General features: G+C 35.1%; 1 protein-coding gene and 1 long non-coding RNA gene across 2 annotated transcripts; both read right to left on the reverse strand.

Moving 5' to 3' along the window:
* Positions 1-1486: 1486 nt before the first annotated feature.
* Positions 1487-3766, reverse strand: LOC122306137. Its single transcript, XR_006241457.1, has 3 exons — positions 3444-3766; positions 2766-3145; positions 1487-2662 (listed from the first exon to the last, which is right to left on the reverse strand). It is a non-coding gene; the product is annotated as an uncharacterized LOC122306137 (long non-coding RNA).
* A 466-nt stretch (positions 3767-4232) lies between these two features.
* LOC122306136 (BAG family molecular chaperone regulator 2-like) lies at positions 4233-5242 on the reverse strand. Its single transcript, XM_043118550.1, has 2 exons — positions 4891-5242; positions 4233-4721 (listed from the first exon to the last, which is right to left on the reverse strand). The coding sequence occupies exons 1-2, from the start codon at positions 5162-5164 to the stop codon at positions 4489-4491; spliced, it is 507 nt and encodes a 168-aa protein (XP_042974484.1). The 5' UTR covers positions 5165-5242; the 3' UTR covers positions 4233-4488.
* Positions 5243-17462: the final 12220 nt, after the last annotated feature.

Consider the following 17462-nt stretch of genomic DNA (forward strand, 5'->3'; position numbering starts at 1 on the left):
TACGAGTCTCATATTTAACTCACTTTTTTTAATTTTGGCAGACATTTCATGACTGCAAATATCATTTCTCAATATTTAATAAAAAATTAAGGAACAAATTAATTAAGGATATTGTTGTCTAGGTCTCTGTTTTTCATTTTCCGAAATAACCCCATGATCTGCAGCACATGTTGATTGGCCATGTGACAATTAGGGACATAGATTCTTAAGAACTATGCGCTAAAGTCTTCATTTTTTGTCCAATCGATCACGATTAGGCCATCGTGTACGTTCCTTAACTTACAAGGAGTAGAGGGGATTAAATTTCTATCCATGCAAGTGTTGCTAGGGTATGTACAAGAAAAATAATATTTGTAACAAGTTATTTGCGATAAAAATGAATGTGCGACGAGAATATACTTATTTTGACATGGAATTAGTAATCATTTTAGCAGGAAACAATTGAGTAGTTCTTGTAGTGATTATTTCTTCATCCTTCTTTCATCGTTGTGAATATCAATATTGCTGCTTTTTTTTATAAGTTTTTTTGCAAGCTACGTACATAATTTCTAGTTGAAGGGTATAAAAGGTTTTTTCTTTTGTTAAAAATCGACAAAGTAATGAAAATTTAATTTTATATATATAGTTCAAAATCGAGCCTATGATCATCTTAATAATTATAATCTTTGCTTTCTGATCGATCAAGATCTAAAAGTGCCAAACCATGTGTGAGGGAATTCCCCCAGCTAAAAGTCAAGAAGGCAAGCCCATATAAGGAAAGTCCTGACCGGCTAAGGCCGTATGACCCAAAAGCTAAGGCTAATCCGTAACCACAATAATGTGGGAAAACCCAAGGGTAAAGACGGGGCTCATCGCCCCAATACTCCCTTATGATGCCTAGCACTTGAGAACCTATGCAAGCAAGTGGGCAGGAAATATGCGAAACCCTTGATCTTCTGATAACAAGCATGGAGAGACCTGACAACGTGCACCCACGAGATAAAGAGGTAAGAAAGCTACGTAGCATTAATGACACCGATTCCAAAACTCCATGCTTCATCAATCGCGCCACTCCAAAAACTACACCGCATTAAAAGATTTTGACTAAGTGAACAGTCAATGGGACATATACTTCCTGACGCATGGTATGGGCTATCCCCCCTCAGAAACCTAGTATAAAAGCCGATCCCCATGTACGAAGAACACTCTTTGATTTATATATGCTCTTGCACGAACTACTAAAGAGATACTAATTACTTAAATATCAGAGACTCCCTGTCGGCCTCCATTAAGGCCTCAAACTTTCTATGTTTTCTCTAAGTGTACAGGTAAAAGATCGAAGATCTGAGTTACTGGAACCCGGTCTAAAGATGTGTGAAACACGACGTTAACACCATGCATTGTCCTACATCCGTAACATCCTTTCATAATTTATTATGATTAATGACGAGAACATATTTAATTGGTTAATATATAGGCACATTAATTCATAAATTCGCACACTACATGATTAAAAATAAATGTTCATAATTCATAATATAACTACATAGTTAATGAGTAGATAGTTACAAATTAAGCTAGCTATAGCTACATATATGACAGGAATCTAATGACCATAATTCAATAAAACTCAATACGATGGGATATTCCACAAGAATAAATTATGGTATACAAATACTATTTTCTCCCACTTGCTCTTCAACCATTTGATGTATATGTATATGACAATATTTAATTAGAACTGCTACAGATACAAAAAGATTAAAAAAAAAAATAAACTCACAAACTGATATTGTACCTTAATGAAATCTGTTAGATCTACTTTATAATAAAAGTAATTTTATAATCTGACGTACCACGTCAACTCACATCAGTTTATAAATTTACTTTTGTATAATTCATTTATAACTAAAGTATTTTCCATATCGAGATATCTTAAAATTACAATAGCCTTCTTAGCCTTAATGTAGGATTAATATTCCATTATTAATCCCAAAAATTGATGGCTTGAATATTTTCAAACATCATCAATTTATGAGATAAATTAAAGAGGTAGTTGTTGGAATTCCATGAAAATTTAAAAAAAAAAAAAAATTATATTTAAAAATTAAAAATTTGTATTTAAATAATAATACAACTTGCGACCTAAATTTATAAAATTCAAATCATGTTATGAATTGCCAACTAGAAGTGAGTTTTAATGCATGTATAAAAAATAGAATCGAATAATTAATTGATCTGAGACATAATTAATTAAGAAATTAAAGCAAAGTTTTATAATTTCCAACGTAATTAATTATATGCATAGATCACATGATATATATTATTATATATTCGTATATATAATAATAATAATAATAATAATAATAATAATAATAATATGTATGTATATCTTACCTTAGGAGTTAGGATGCAAGACCTAAAATCTCTATAACAGAAACATCCAGCCAGCCAGGGCCGATCGATATATTATGTCGTTACGGCCGTCATGCTATAAAATCTATATATATTATGTTGTTACGTACCTTGAACAGGGATTGATCTGGCCAGACCAAAACTCTGCTGACAGAAGACACAGAGCACAAACAGCTCATACACAATCCTCCCTTGGGCATGTTCTGTTGTGCTCTCTATCTTCTGTCAACAAAAATCGCCCACCAACGCGGCCACTCATGATGATGATCTGCAACATCCATCTCATGCATCAAGATATATATCAGAAACTAGGTAGAATCCAGACTACTACTGCATGATGATGATCATATATGTTATGAGATTTTTCATACCATGCGTAGATCGAGAAAATTATAGAGCACTCCTTTGGTTGGAACTTTGAACAGTACTCCAGTAGGTTTGTCAAAGTCGGAGAACGTTGACGATCAGGGGTCGGGCCATATTTTTTGACTTTTAGGAATTAACAGGGAAGTGAGAGAGGTGGGTACGAGTCTTAATTCGCTTCGCTTGCTAGCAGTAGCAGCAGCTTGTTGATAAGAAAGGCCAAAAGGCCGTACTTTCTGGATCAGCATGTGGCTCTTTTGAATATATCACATCACTTCGACCGATCGAGAGTAACCACTAACCATGCACCTTTCATCTTAAGCTCCACTTTGCTTGGAAATTAAAAATGCCTTTTGAATTGTGATAGATATGCGTTCCTGCATGGTCCCTATAGTATATATCAGTACGGAGGAGCTCTCCTCGTTTATTTTCATCCCCTTTAATTATTTTCTCGTTGACAAAAGGAAAAGGGGAAAAAAAAAGAGGGAAAAAATAAATAAATTCGCAAGACAATAAATTCTAAATACTAGAAAGATCTATTTGATAGTCTTGGCAGGGCATAAGCCGCTTAACAAGCTACAACCCAAATGATCAAAGATCATTGGGAAGATAATATGACCTGATGATCTCGCCTCTCATGAAGACTTGATCTGGATCTTTCAAAAGATAATGAGGAAATTAATTACCGTCAATAACTTTTATCATCTGGAGCTCGCAGCAGAAAAGGATCGATATAGAATTACTTGCGAACATGATTAGCTTGACTCCATTTATGTCTTTAGCTAGTATGCATGCAATCCATCGAGACATGGTTTTTGGGAAGGAGAACCCAGGATCCCATCATGCGTTCCATCAAAGCCAATCTTCCAGGCTCAGCTAAGAGAAGGAATTAGGTGAAGCTGGATAAATTCGCTGGTGGGGAGGTGAGGTGAGCTTTGATGTTTTGAGAAGTTTGCTAATTGGAGAAAGGGCTGAAGATGGGTGATCGTGGTTATGATCAAAACTTAGGATAATTGGTTAAACGTAATTAGCATATATAGCAATACCACGTGTAGTTATAAAGGGCGCGCATGAGGGAGGAGGTGTACGTGTGAGAATTTGGAATACCTAGCTGTCATTGGACCCCGTTGCTGGCCTGCAGTTTGAATTTTGAGAGCCTAAAATCTAGAATATGATATTCATCTTCGCATGAATTATTTAGGGAATTAATACAATATTGTATGCGCGCAATTGATGGAGCCATCTAGCGTTTTGGCCGTTCAAGCAGTCTATACTCTATCTACAACCCATGATAAAAAGGCCAGACTTTAATTAGTAATAGAAATTAAGTAACTTGAGTACCACTTTTGCTTTATTAATTCCATAAATTTAAGTCTATGTCTCGGTGTGCACGCATGGTTACAATATATATATCTATATATAATGAAGGAAAAAGCTGATCAGAAATAATTGAGGGAAAGAGGAGACCAATATGATTTATATAACACCAGAAATCAACATTTCTATTAACATAATAAGCCATTTGCAACTTGCACATGATGAGAAGATCGATGTGCATAATTAGCTTAAGCATTTAAAAATTGCTCACTCCGACACATGATGCAAATATTAATACAAGCCAGGGAGTCCCTAATATAGCCGCAAGTTGAAGAAGGAATATGATCATGATCCATCACCATATTTGTGCAATTTTTTGGTTTTAGTGTTAGTAATGAAAAATCATTTTAATTTTCATACACTAATGGTACAACTGCAGGGTGTTCCAATGGCTGGGCCCCCTGCCAAGCCATAGAGTAGTTTCCTCTCCTTGGTAGCTGGATCTTCCAGCAACAGCACCTTGTCCTTGTCTCTAACCCCAACCATGTGTAAATATTCACCATCCTCTCTCTCTTTCCCTTTGAACAGTAGCCTCTGCTCCCTTGTCTCCAAACCAGTCACCAATGACAATATCATCTTCAACTCTCCTGAAAATATTGATAAAATTGGAAGTTTAATTTATCAGTACTCCAGAGGGAAGATCTTCAATGATTATGAAATTCTTGACCCAGGGCCAAAAACAGAAACATGATGATCTTTCAGATATTAATCTAATTAAACAGAAACATGATGATAATCATCTTCATGAAGGCTTACCAAAAGTTGAAGTGGCTTCAATGGAAATGTCATGCCATTTTGAGACAGTTGAGACCCTAACTGTAATAATCCCTTCTCCCACACTCTCACCAGTACTCATGTTTCTCATTTGGACAAGCATGCCACCAGGTCGGAGTTCCCATTTGATATCGCCTACGCCTTCAGACCCAGCGTTTTGATCACCTCCTTTCATGCTGCTGTTGCCATTACTAACACCACCTCCACGGAGCTTTGAGATGCTTCTGCAAAACCTCTTTGACCTCAACTTCATCATTTTTCAATCTCTCTTTTAGCTTCTCCCTAATCTCTCTCTCTCTCTCTCTCAAAACTCAAAAGTCCTTTGGAGAAGATGATATATAAAAGTGTCATGGAAAGATTGGCTAGTTATATAGTCACAGATCAGAGCGTGCATTTGGACAACGAAAAGCTATACGTGGCATTAAAAAAAAAAAAGGAGTAATGAGACAATACATGGGACGTTTGTGACACATAGTAGTGGAGAAGAATATGGGCGCAGTTTATTGTGCTGCTAATTTTGTGTGTGTGGGGGCGGGGCGAAGGCACATTGGGGCCGGGGGGTGGGTGCATGCTTCAGATGAACACGCTTGCTTGATTAGCGGGCCAAACCGCCACTCGAATACACTGGCCGGTCGGTTGGTCTTTTAATTAATAAAAATCGTCTTTCTTCAGTGGACTTTAACAAATATATATGTCTTAATTAATTAGATTAATCAACAATAGAATTTTTGTTATTTTATGCCCCCTTTTAAGGCCCTCAATGGCTTGAATATATGTATAAACAAAAGAGTTATGTTCGATCCATACTGCACAACTCACTACTCCTACTGCGCTATATATGTTTTGATGTGACATTAGCTGATCTCAACCATTAGGTCAGCTCTTGTTTTTAAAATTAAAAATTTTAAAATTGATAGATAATTCATGACATCAACACAATAAAATAAAAATGTCGATTGAGATGATCATGTCATGAATATGATATATCTATATAAATATAATTTGAAAATGATGAGTTTTTTTTAAGGACTTAAAATGATGAGTGTTTTAGTTAACTTGTAACCATTATTAATAATCGGTACAAAGCTATCTCTTAATTATTATCATGACTTCCTTCTCCCTTATAGAAGTTAAAGAAAACAGTACGTACCGTCTCCCATGATCATATATATCATATATGTAAACGGGTCCTGATTAATTAATTAAATTGATTTTCTTCCAGCTCGATCTCAAATTAATATTAATGTCCCATGGAATATATGTCACAATATTAAACAAATGAAGAAGTAAAGCATTTATAATTCGTACTTGACTCGTAAACTTTGTGCATCATTTTGGGTTTAATATGTTAGGTTTAGGTAGGTGGAGCTAATACAATTAATAATTCTTTATTAGGTTCGCCATTTCTTTGCTGATCTTTAGGGTATCAAACCATGTGGGAGAGATCAGTTAGAAAAATACATATGGAGTTCTCCCTCAATCCATCGTGTCTGATAAAGTAGTCCTCAAGATCGAACGATTCTCTATCTTCTGCTCGAGCAGTTCTTTATATATATATATATATATATGCCAGGAAATCATGAAAAAGGCAAGCAATTTCTATAAACTTTTGAGCTGTGGACACCCCACATGTTCTCGTAATGGCCGATCGATCGAGATAATTAATTAATTAAGCTCAAGGCCAGGATATATTTCTTCCTTCTGAAAACCAGTTAGTTAGGCAAAAAGTACGTATATTTACATGTAGACTTGTCGTAGTAGTGCAAACCCATTTTTATAATGGTAAGATCCAACAATTATCATCATGTATTCGAATACATCTACTTGCTGGCCCTCAACCTCATGACCCGAAAACAAATCCTTTTTTTTTTTTTTTTTTACTGGCCAGGAAACTTGTTTAGAGGCAGTATACATATATATATATATATCTTCTATATATAAAAAGTGTGTATGTAACGGAAAATCTTGTTTTAACGGTTTTTCTTATTTTTCCGTTAAAGTTAACACCGTTTGTTTTAACGGTTTGGCATATAAAATGAAGACATAAATGTTGAGAGAGATAGCATTCAATGTTGTTATATGATTTATTAATCTCAATAATTATAATACTTAATAGTTTATATAATAATAAGTAATTAAAAATTAGTTATTATATTTTTCTCTTTCTCCTTAACATATACAAGTGTATTAGGTGTATAAGACGTGAATCCCTACGTATAATATACGTATATTATATGTTTCATTAACTCAGATTATTATTGAGTATTTCAAATTTAAAAATCTCATATAATATATAATACAAGTGTGTTTAATCAAAATGTTTTTTTTTTCTCATGATAGTATGACGTAGCTTCCGCTAAGTCATATTCTATACGTAGGCTTGCTATGATAGGCACGTGACAAATGCTGTGACCCTTGAGCTAATCAAGAAAGAATAAATTCGACCAATAATTTCAAAATATATTTTATGATTTATATATATGCTATATATAGAAAATATTATACCACAAATTTTATAAAAAGATTATGTTTTAACTTTATGTTGTCCATGATCAACTCAACCAACAGCAAAATAAGAATTTTAATGTTGTCTCTATTGATTGTCTACAAGATGACATAAATTGATGAATTATAATACAAACATCAAACGACACATATTTTGAACTACCGTTTGTGTTCGACTTTTATTAAATTTTTCGTATACATCTTTGCTAAAATTATAGATGTTATAAACATGTATTGGATTATATGATATTTTGAACTAATTTTTTTATTTTCTCCAATATGCCTTAAATTATTAAGTGACATCAATAATTTTTGTAAAATATATATTATTTTTTACAAATAATCATTTCATAAAATTAGACAAACGTGCTTTGCACGTTACTCTTACCTAGTATATATATATATATATATATTTGGCCGGAAATCAATTCATGTATCTTGTATGCATGAATTATATATTGATGCCATCAATCATTAGTATTAATAGTCTGAAATATAAGGGTGACTACATATATATATATATATATATATATGAAAAATATTTTAGTCATAAAAAGATTACATAAAAGTAAATCTATAAATTGATGTGGTTTGATGTAGTACATCATATTGTAAAATTATTTTTAATATGAAATAAATCTAACGGATCATATGAATTTACGTCAGTTTATAAATTAATTTTTATTAATCTTTTTATATATATGTAACAGTTATCTATATACGGAATTGATTATTAATGCAATGGAATAATTAAGATGGATTCTTTCACGCTTCCCATGAGATTTGCTTCTTGTTGGCATCCTAAAGCTGAAGATATAGCTAGAGATTTTATGCGCATCGAGAGGCGTGCAACGTAACGTTGATCTCAATCATAGGGCCGGTAATTGCATGCATGGGGGCTGGAGTAGTACTATAATAATAATAAATTAATAATAATGTTTTCTTTTCTTGTTTTCTGTTCTGGGTCGGGCCTATTCGGTTCAGATTTGAGTTCTGGCCCAAACACACCAATTGATCTGAAAACTCAGAGAAATCTAATCTATAATTTAGGCCCAAATATAATCAGAGAGTATAGGCCCAAACTCATAGAACCGGTCAGTTTCCTCATTCTACATATATCTCATTACATGGTTACATACAGGTATCAAAATTTGTTTTGAATTCTGTTTATGTCACGTCCATTTATCGAAGAATGGAAGATGGATATGAAGCTTTAAATTTGTTTATCGAGTTCAGGGGAAAATATCATGAAGGTCTTAACATTCATGTTTGCTATGAAATTGCTAGATGCCAAGTTCTGATCATGAGAATAGTGACGGGAGAGGTAAGAAGTGGACCTCTCATAGAAATGGGCGGTACCTAGCTAGCTAGACGTTCCACCTGGTCTGGGTTGTGTAACCATGCAATTTGGTTGCTGATACTGATTGGAAAGGTAAGAAGTGGTGGGCAGGTTTGGAGATCCACTTGCTTGCAGGTATTTATTGGACAAGACTCCAAAACCAATTGTATTAATATGTAGTGGTGCAGCTAAGAACAGAGGAATTTGGAGATTTCTCCAAAAGTCGTAGAATATCTCAAATCCATATTCAGATATGCAAAGCTAATCCATTACTGGAATTATCACCAAAATACAACCTTTTTGTGACTGTATAACAAGGGTTTCGTGTGATCATAACAACCAATGTTACAATTAACAGCGTTACTTCAAGTTTAACCATATCCCCGGTTCCTTTTTCTTGGATATTTCCTTGCAGTTGTGACGATGGAACTTTTCTACCACCTTCTGGTTTGGCTTTTTCTAAAGTTATAAATATTGGTTGAAATGGAATATCTGGGAATGATTGTACGTTGAAATAATTTATTCAGCAAAGTGCCCGACGACAAAAAGAATGTGGATTGATAGAAACTTCTTAGTGAAACCAACAGTACTTTTGAGAAAGCATGCAGCATGTTGGAAGCTAAAATAATAGAATATATATGTCATTCAAAAGCTTTGAGACCGGTGATCCGTTATCTCCTTATTTATTTGGGAGCTGCTACATATATACAGGAATTTCACACATTAACGCAGCATAGTGCCACGTCAACTTTTTTTTTTTTTTAATTTTGTTTCTATCTAAAAATGAGCAAAATTTTCAGCAAGGGAGCTTCAGCGTCTGTAGAGTTCCCCACATCTACAGCAACTTTAGCATCTCGTCCATCATCCTACAAGTAATCTTCAACAAGAGAAAAATAGACAACCAGTAACCTAACATCCCTGCAAGTATTCTTCACCACCCAACGTCTCATTTCCTCTTCTATTCTCTGGTTTTCCATTTCTTTATTCTCACTTTTTTTTTTCTTTTTTCTGTTTGTAGCTATCGCAGGCGTCCTCCCTAACGTTGCTGGAACTTACAGTCATGTTGGAGCCCTCGCCGACAGGTATACACAAGATACAATGGAATATATATATATATATATATACACATTCCTTTTACAGTCTGGTTGGCAAAAATGACATTTTTACACATTCTATCTCAGATGATCTGTACTCTCATATTTGTACAAAACTGAAATATAGAGTTCTAATTCTTATCTCACCTTGCACCTTCCCAGTCAAATTATGGCCGATATTGTTATCCTTTGCCAATATTTGAAAAGATACTTAATGGGAGTTGCACCTTCCTTTTACAATCTGGTTGGATGGGATATTGCTTGCAGCCTTGCCATACACATTCCCAGTTTTTTGTTATAGCCATGTTTCGTTTGTATAGAACTATTTTTTGAGATGCATATATAGTGGTTTATATATTGTTTTCATTTAGGAGCCCAAAATATTGTTTTTGTTTGGGAGCCACCCAAAAAATAATTGTTTATAGATTTTATTATTATTTTATTTTGTAGCTATAATTGAGATAGAACCTTGTCTATTGGTATTTTATGAAGAAGATCTAATAATTATTAAATTTTTAATAGCATTGTTCTATGGACTCTTTTAAATATCAATTTTTTTATGGTATGGCTAACGGATTTTATATAAATCATGTTTTACTTAATGTAGACCAACAAGAGCAACTTGGGTCTCAATATATTGAGAATCAAAATGTTGAACGACCAAAGATTGATATGATATTTGAGACTCAAGTAGATGTTATTGAATACTACACAAAGTATACCAAACAGGAGGGATTTGGAGTGTTGAAAAGAACATCCACTACTAGGATTATAGGGAGGTAAAATACTTTGTCATAGCATGCTCTTGCCATTACAAGTCAATCATTAAGTCATCAAAAATTGATCAACCAAAGCCAATAGGAGGGACAGCTTGCAAGGCTAAGATTAATGTAAAGTAAATAGTTGATGCAAGGTATCGGTTATCCAATGTTGTCCTTGACAACAATCACACAGTGAACCCAAGTAAGTCAAGACATATTGCTTACCATAAAAAATTATCAAGTTGGTCGGAAAAAAAAAAAGAATTGAGATAATAGATAAAGCCGGAATCCATTCGGCTAAAAATTACAAAACTATATTTGTTGAAGGGAGTGGATATGAGAACCTCACTTTCGGAGAAAAAGAGTGCAGGAATCATATCAACAAAGTTCATAATGAGAAGGAGATGCAGAGCCATTTCACAAGTATTTGGTGCAACAGCAAGAGAAAAATAATGGTTTTTTCTATGTAATGGATCTAGATGAAGAATGGAGGTTGAGAAATGTGTTTTGGGTGGATGCCCGAAGTAGGGCAACATATGAGTCATTTGGAGATGTCAGAACTTTTGACACAATGTATTTGACAAATAAATATAAAATGTCATTTGCCCCTTTTGTGGGAGTCAGCCACCACGGCCAATCAATACTTTTTGGATGTGATCTTATATCAAACGAGGACACAGATACATTTGTGTGGTTGTTTAACTCGTGGTTAAGGTATATGTTAGGACGGGCTCCTAATGCGATTATAACCAACCAAGACAGGGCAATGCAAGCGGCAATAGCAATAATTTTTCTGAGGACCAAGCATAGATTCTGTTTATGGCACATTTTATTCAAATTACCTCATAAGCTGGGATCTTATTCATAATATGACAACTTTAAATGCATTTTATTAAATTATATATATAACTCTTTGAACTGTCAAGAATTTGAAAAAAGGTGGCACAACATCATTCAGAGCAATGGTTTAACAGGCAGTACTTGATTGAGTAAGTTGTATGAGGAGCGGCATCAATGGGTACCTGCATATGTGAGATGTACGTTTTGGGTTGGAATGTCCACAACCCAGCATAGCGAGAATATGAACACATTTTTTTTATGGCTATGTAAATGCAACCACACCATTGAAGAAGCTTATTGGGGACTATGATAATATTTTGGCAAGGATGGTCGAGAATGAAAAGATAGCTGATTTCAGTTCATTCCAACGAAAGATCCCTTGCATTACAGTCCATGCAATTGAAAAGCAAATCCAAGATTTATACACGAATGCCAAGTTGAAAGAGGTTCAAATAGAGCTTAGAGAGACTATGAATTGTTTATCTTCCCTTAAAAAAAATGAAGGCGCAATATCGATGAATGAAGTTGTTGAACCCTTGAATATTTATGATGATTTTGTAAAAGATGTAAAATATTGTGTATATTTTAATGATGATGAATGAGAAGTGATGTGCACCTATAGACTATTCAAGTTCTGAGGATTTTTATGTAGACATGCACTCATTGTCCTCACCATGTGGAAGAAAGTTGTGCGGTTGTCATCCAAGTATGTTCTTGATCGTTGGAGAAAACATTTGAAAAGAAAGTACACAATAATACAGAATAGTTATGATGACCTTGGCGATAATCATGAGACACAAAAATTTAATGATTTGTGTAACGATCATTGCGAAATAGCTTTACTTGCTTTAAAGGATCACGCGACCTATATGAAATGAAATGATCATATGCACAAGTTCAAGGAGGAAGAGTTGACTCCGAATGCTACAAGGAGTGAATATGTTGTGTGTCATGACGGTCTAAGTGAAACCAAACAAAAAAATTTTGAGATTCACAATCCTACCAGTATTAAAAGTAAGGGTAGGCCTCCATCCAAACGCAAAGTATTTACAGTAGAGACAATGCTAAAAAAGAAAATAAAAAAAGAAACAAGATGGACGAGGGATAGTAAAAGTGTGCAACTATCAAATATTTTATACATTGTCATGTCCAAGCTTTTCCACTGACATTTTTTTTTTTGTGGTCTGCAGGTGATAAGCATACATGCTGGAGTAGGGAGTCAAGACAGTATACTTACCCAACCATGACTACTCCATTATATTGAGGTTTTAATGTAATTAAGTGGTTGGAGTGTAATTTTAGAATTTGAATGTAACTTTGGAGTTTCAATGTAATTTTTAGTCTTGGCATTCTAAAATTCGATATTGTACCACAAAACAAGGAAATATATTTAGCAAAAGTGTACAATTTCTTTTGGTATTTAAATATTGTTGCGCAGCTACAATTATGTCTTACATACTTGATAGCGAAGTACAATGTCAACCCCTTCATTCATTACAAAGTACAATGTCAACAACTTCATTACAATGTCAACAACTTCATTCATTATAATGTCTATAACTTCATTACAATGTCAACAACTTCTACTCAACTTCTGCTCAACTTTGTGATTTCCATTTTCATTCAACAAAATGTTGGTCGTATTTACATCTCTATGAATTATGGGTGGTTTGCAACCATGGTGGAAGTACTCCAGTTCTAAATGGGTGGAATAGAGTTCATTGAGCAACATGAGAAAGTCTGTACAGTTTTTGTTTAGGCAACGAGACCTATATTCCAGAAGCTAACAAATAAATGGTTCGAACATTACAACTGTCAAGTCAAAACAAATATCAACTTGCTGTCATAATTAGCTTTTAAATGGAAAGACATCTCTTTAAGTAGCCAACCCATTTCTATTCATCCCTCATTCCTGTGGTCAATGCCTTAGATTTGCAAATGGGGCAGACATTCTTCACAAGCAGCCACTTATATTCATCCTGCAAAATAAAGAATAACCCATAAGTTAATAAGGCAAATGGATTAACCAGGGTAGGTAGTAGAAATTTGAGCAAAATAACAATGCAAAATGGCCATTGCTGTGAAGAAAAAGAACCAATAATATCAAGTTTTCCAACTACTAGCTATTAATAATTTAATATGACACCAACTAATCAGATTGCATAGAAATATTCAAGAACTAACATCCAATTCCAAAGCTACTAGTATATTGTTAACATACTGCAAAATGCAAAACAAAATTGCCCCTATAACTACTAAATGAACCACATGGCCTAATTACTACAACTCAAAACCATTCACCCATTTTGTCAAACACTTTGTGCGCACAATTTAAAAACCCACATTTCACATACACATATCTATCATAGTATTGCCAACATATAAATCAGAAGCAAACCCACCAATAATAATTTAAAAACCTACATTTCACATATATAATTTAATAGCAATCTTCACCTCCTAACAATAAGAGGTAAATGCAATCAACATATCATCAACATAGATCAAGAGATAAATGCAATCAGATCCAATGCAAAGAATAAAAAGCGATGGATCAGCACTAGAACACATAAAACCAAGCGTGAGAAGTCTATCACTAAGTTTAGCAAAGCAGGCTCTAGGAGCCTGTTTCAAACCATAGATGGACTTAGTTAACTTACAGACATGTAGAGGAAAATTCAGATTCACAAAACCAGGAGGTTGTTTCATGTAAACAGCTTCTTCAAGATCTCCATGCAAGAACGCGTTTTGTATGTCTAATTGGTGAAGAGCCCAATGAGAGGATACGGCAACTAAGAGAAGGAGGCGAATGGTAGTGGGTTTAACAACCGGACTGAACGTTTCAGAGTAATCTAGACCCTGTTGTTGATGAAAACCTTGAGCCACAAGACTGCCTTTACGCCGTTCAATGGTCCCGTTGGCATGGCGTTTGGTTTTCAAAATCCATTTTGAGCCAAGCAGATTATATGAAGGAGAAGGAGGAACGAGATGCCATGTTCGGTTTCGAATCAAGGCATCGATTTTAGTGGCCATAGCCAAACGCCACTCTTTGTGTTTAGAGGCTTCGGTGTAGGACTTGGGTTCCTCTGGAACTGAGGAAAAAGAAGAAGAGGAAAGAGATTCAGTGAGTGAAGCTGTCGGCTTCGGTGGTGGCCATGGAATGGTCCCATCCGTGCGTAGCTTTGGATGAAGGGAATGGGTCTGTGTACGGGTAACCATGGGATGATTTCCTGAAGACAAAGACTCGGTTTGTGGCAAGTTTGATAATGGTGCAGCGGACTGAAGGGAGGACGAAGGTTCAGTTGCTGGTGGGTTAGATAGTGAGGTGGCGGACTGAAGGGGGGACGAGGACTCTGTTTTGGGAGATGAAATTATTGCCCTAGACGAAGAGTGGGTTGAGTCACGGTCTGAACACATGAGAGGAGACATTGGATGGGCTGGATGAGGTGTATGTGATGGGCTGAGAGAAGAATTAGTAGAAAAGGGCCGGATTAAAAGAGGGAATGGGTCAATGGAAGTATTGGACGGGGAGTGAGTTAAAGAGTCATTCGGTGTGGGCCGTGTGGTGAAAGGGAAAATGGTCTCATTAAAAAGAACATCTCTTGAAATAAAAGTGCGGCCCGAATTGAGGTGAAGACAGAGATAACCTTTGTGATCTGGGCTGTAGCCCATGAACACACATTCTTTAAACCTGTAGTCCATTTTATGAGTGTTAAAGGGTCTTAAATTGGGCCAGCAGGCACATCCAAAAACCTTAATGTTTTCCATAGCTCAGCAGCAGTAGAACAATCGATAACCTGAGCTAAGACAGAGTCGGACAGAGAGGAATTAATGGCCGACATCACCAACTAATCTTGATGGAGCCATTGAAGATAGGTAGACTTAGGAAGTTCATCAATGGTAGCAAGCGGCATGGGAAAGGAGCCATCAACATGTCCGTAGACTTGATGCCCTTTCAAATACGGCACTATTTGCGTTTTCCATAGAAGAAAATTGTCAATGTTATGTTGTATTTTGACAAAATGACTAGCAGAGTTAAGAAGAGAATGAGTGTTGGATGATTTTGATGAATCGATACGAGTAAAGTAGTAGAAAGAAAAAAAAAATGTATGAAGGACGTGAGTTCGTTAGGCTCGTGATACCATGCTGAAAATAGAGATGAATGACACAGCAAGTATTTGTGAAAAAGCTCTACTAAATCGTGAATTGTATTATCGAATATTTCTTGCACACAGTGCTCTGTACAGGAGTGTCTATTTATAGAAAAAGTACATAACAGAATGAATAAAATGCCCTCTAATATTGTGACACCTAGCAAGTTTATTTATTCAATTTGTTATAATGAGAATCAGTCGAGACATTCTCTAATGTTTTAGAATATTGCTGATTTCCTGAAGATGCTATTGCCTTATTACTATTGTAGGAGAAAAGCTGAAAGTATCTATAAATTTCTCTAAGAGAGACGAAGAAATTCTGCACTTGTTTCATATTCCTGTTAAGCAAAAATCATCTTATGTTTTGTTGTTGAAATGGCTAAGCCAAAAGATGGGTGGTTTACTCAACGTGGATGGAAGTTCCATGGGGAGTCCGGAACCGTCAAGTGCAGGAGGAGTTATCCGTAACTCTAATGGGGATTTCATTTCTGGTTTTGCTATTAGCACACGTACGCAATCTAACAATATTGCCGAGTTTATGAGTTTACTTCAAGGTATTCGGATAGCAAGATTTATAGTCCTACAAAATATTAAAATAGAAATGGATTCGGTGATTGTGATTGATTGAACGAAGAAGAAGAGATGTGGTCTTTAATACTTGGAAGACTATTGGGAAGAATTGATGAAGCTTCTTGACGGTATTGACTCCATTTTCTGTCATGTCTATAGGTTGATTAATTCTTTGGCTGATGGTTTTGCACGGCTGGGTGCCACGGGTATTAATAAAACTTGGAATAATTGTTCCAGTATTCCTTCTTCGTAGAGAGCAATTTTTCGTCAGGATAAGTCCGGTTGCCTTTATTTTAGATCTAAATCCTTTATATAATATGGTTAGGTGGTTTTGTCGTTGTTTGTTTTTCTAGATTTGTTTTGTTTTGATTTGGATTTGGGAGGGTGTTGAGGTGCTGATGTGTAATCTCCCAAATTACAAAGTCTGGTTTGTTATTATGGTTTTCCCCCGTCGTATATAAGGAATTTTTAATAAATTTAAGACGAAGTTACTATACGTGGGGCTAGCTCCTCTGAAAAGGGAAAAAACTAAAAAAAAAAAGTACAAGTTGGTCCGACTGTTTTGTCAATTTTTATGTCGCAAGTTTCAAGACTATTGAAACTGACTCCAGAATCAGACACAATGACAACAACATTAACATGCAACGAGACAGACAATGCCTGATCATCAGATGCCTCAGGAGTCTGAATATTACCCTTCCTGCTGGTTGCTTCCTCGTGATGATCCCCGTGTGGTTTGCTTGTAGACCAAAGTGATACCTTCCCTCCTCATGTTTCTAACCTGAAATTGAAGGACAAAGTCTTCATTGTCAAGATCAAATCTTACACTTCACTTCTCTAAAATGATGGAAAAAGAGAGCGCTCTCTCTCTCTCTCTCTCTCAAATGGAAGGTGTGGACCCATTTCCGAGGCCAGTCATGTCATTATGCAGTATAATGAGTTACGTAGATGTTTTCGCTTGGCAGTCTAATCTGATAGGGTATTTAATGGTAGGCTTAAAAGGTTGGTGAAATTGGAGGAGGCTTACGCAAGCACGAGCACTTAAATTTCTACTGTCGGTAAGAATATGTGACATGAAAGCGTGGAGATAACGTTATTAATAAAAAAACAAAATAATAATAAAGAAAAATATAATTACAAGTACAATTATACATTAATTTATATATTAATATGGTGTCTTTGGTCAAAAAATAAATTTTATTAAAAATAATATTAATTTAAATTTTAAGTATGAATAAATCAGTATTAATATACAGATTAATACGTAACTGTGCTTATATATACCAAAACT

The sequence above is a fragment of the Carya illinoinensis genome, chromosome 4 (assembly GCF_018687715.1).
Source record: "Carya illinoinensis cultivar Pawnee chromosome 4, C.illinoinensisPawnee_v1, whole genome shotgun sequence".
NCBI lineage: Eukaryota > Viridiplantae > Streptophyta > Magnoliopsida > Fagales > Juglandaceae > Carya > Carya illinoinensis.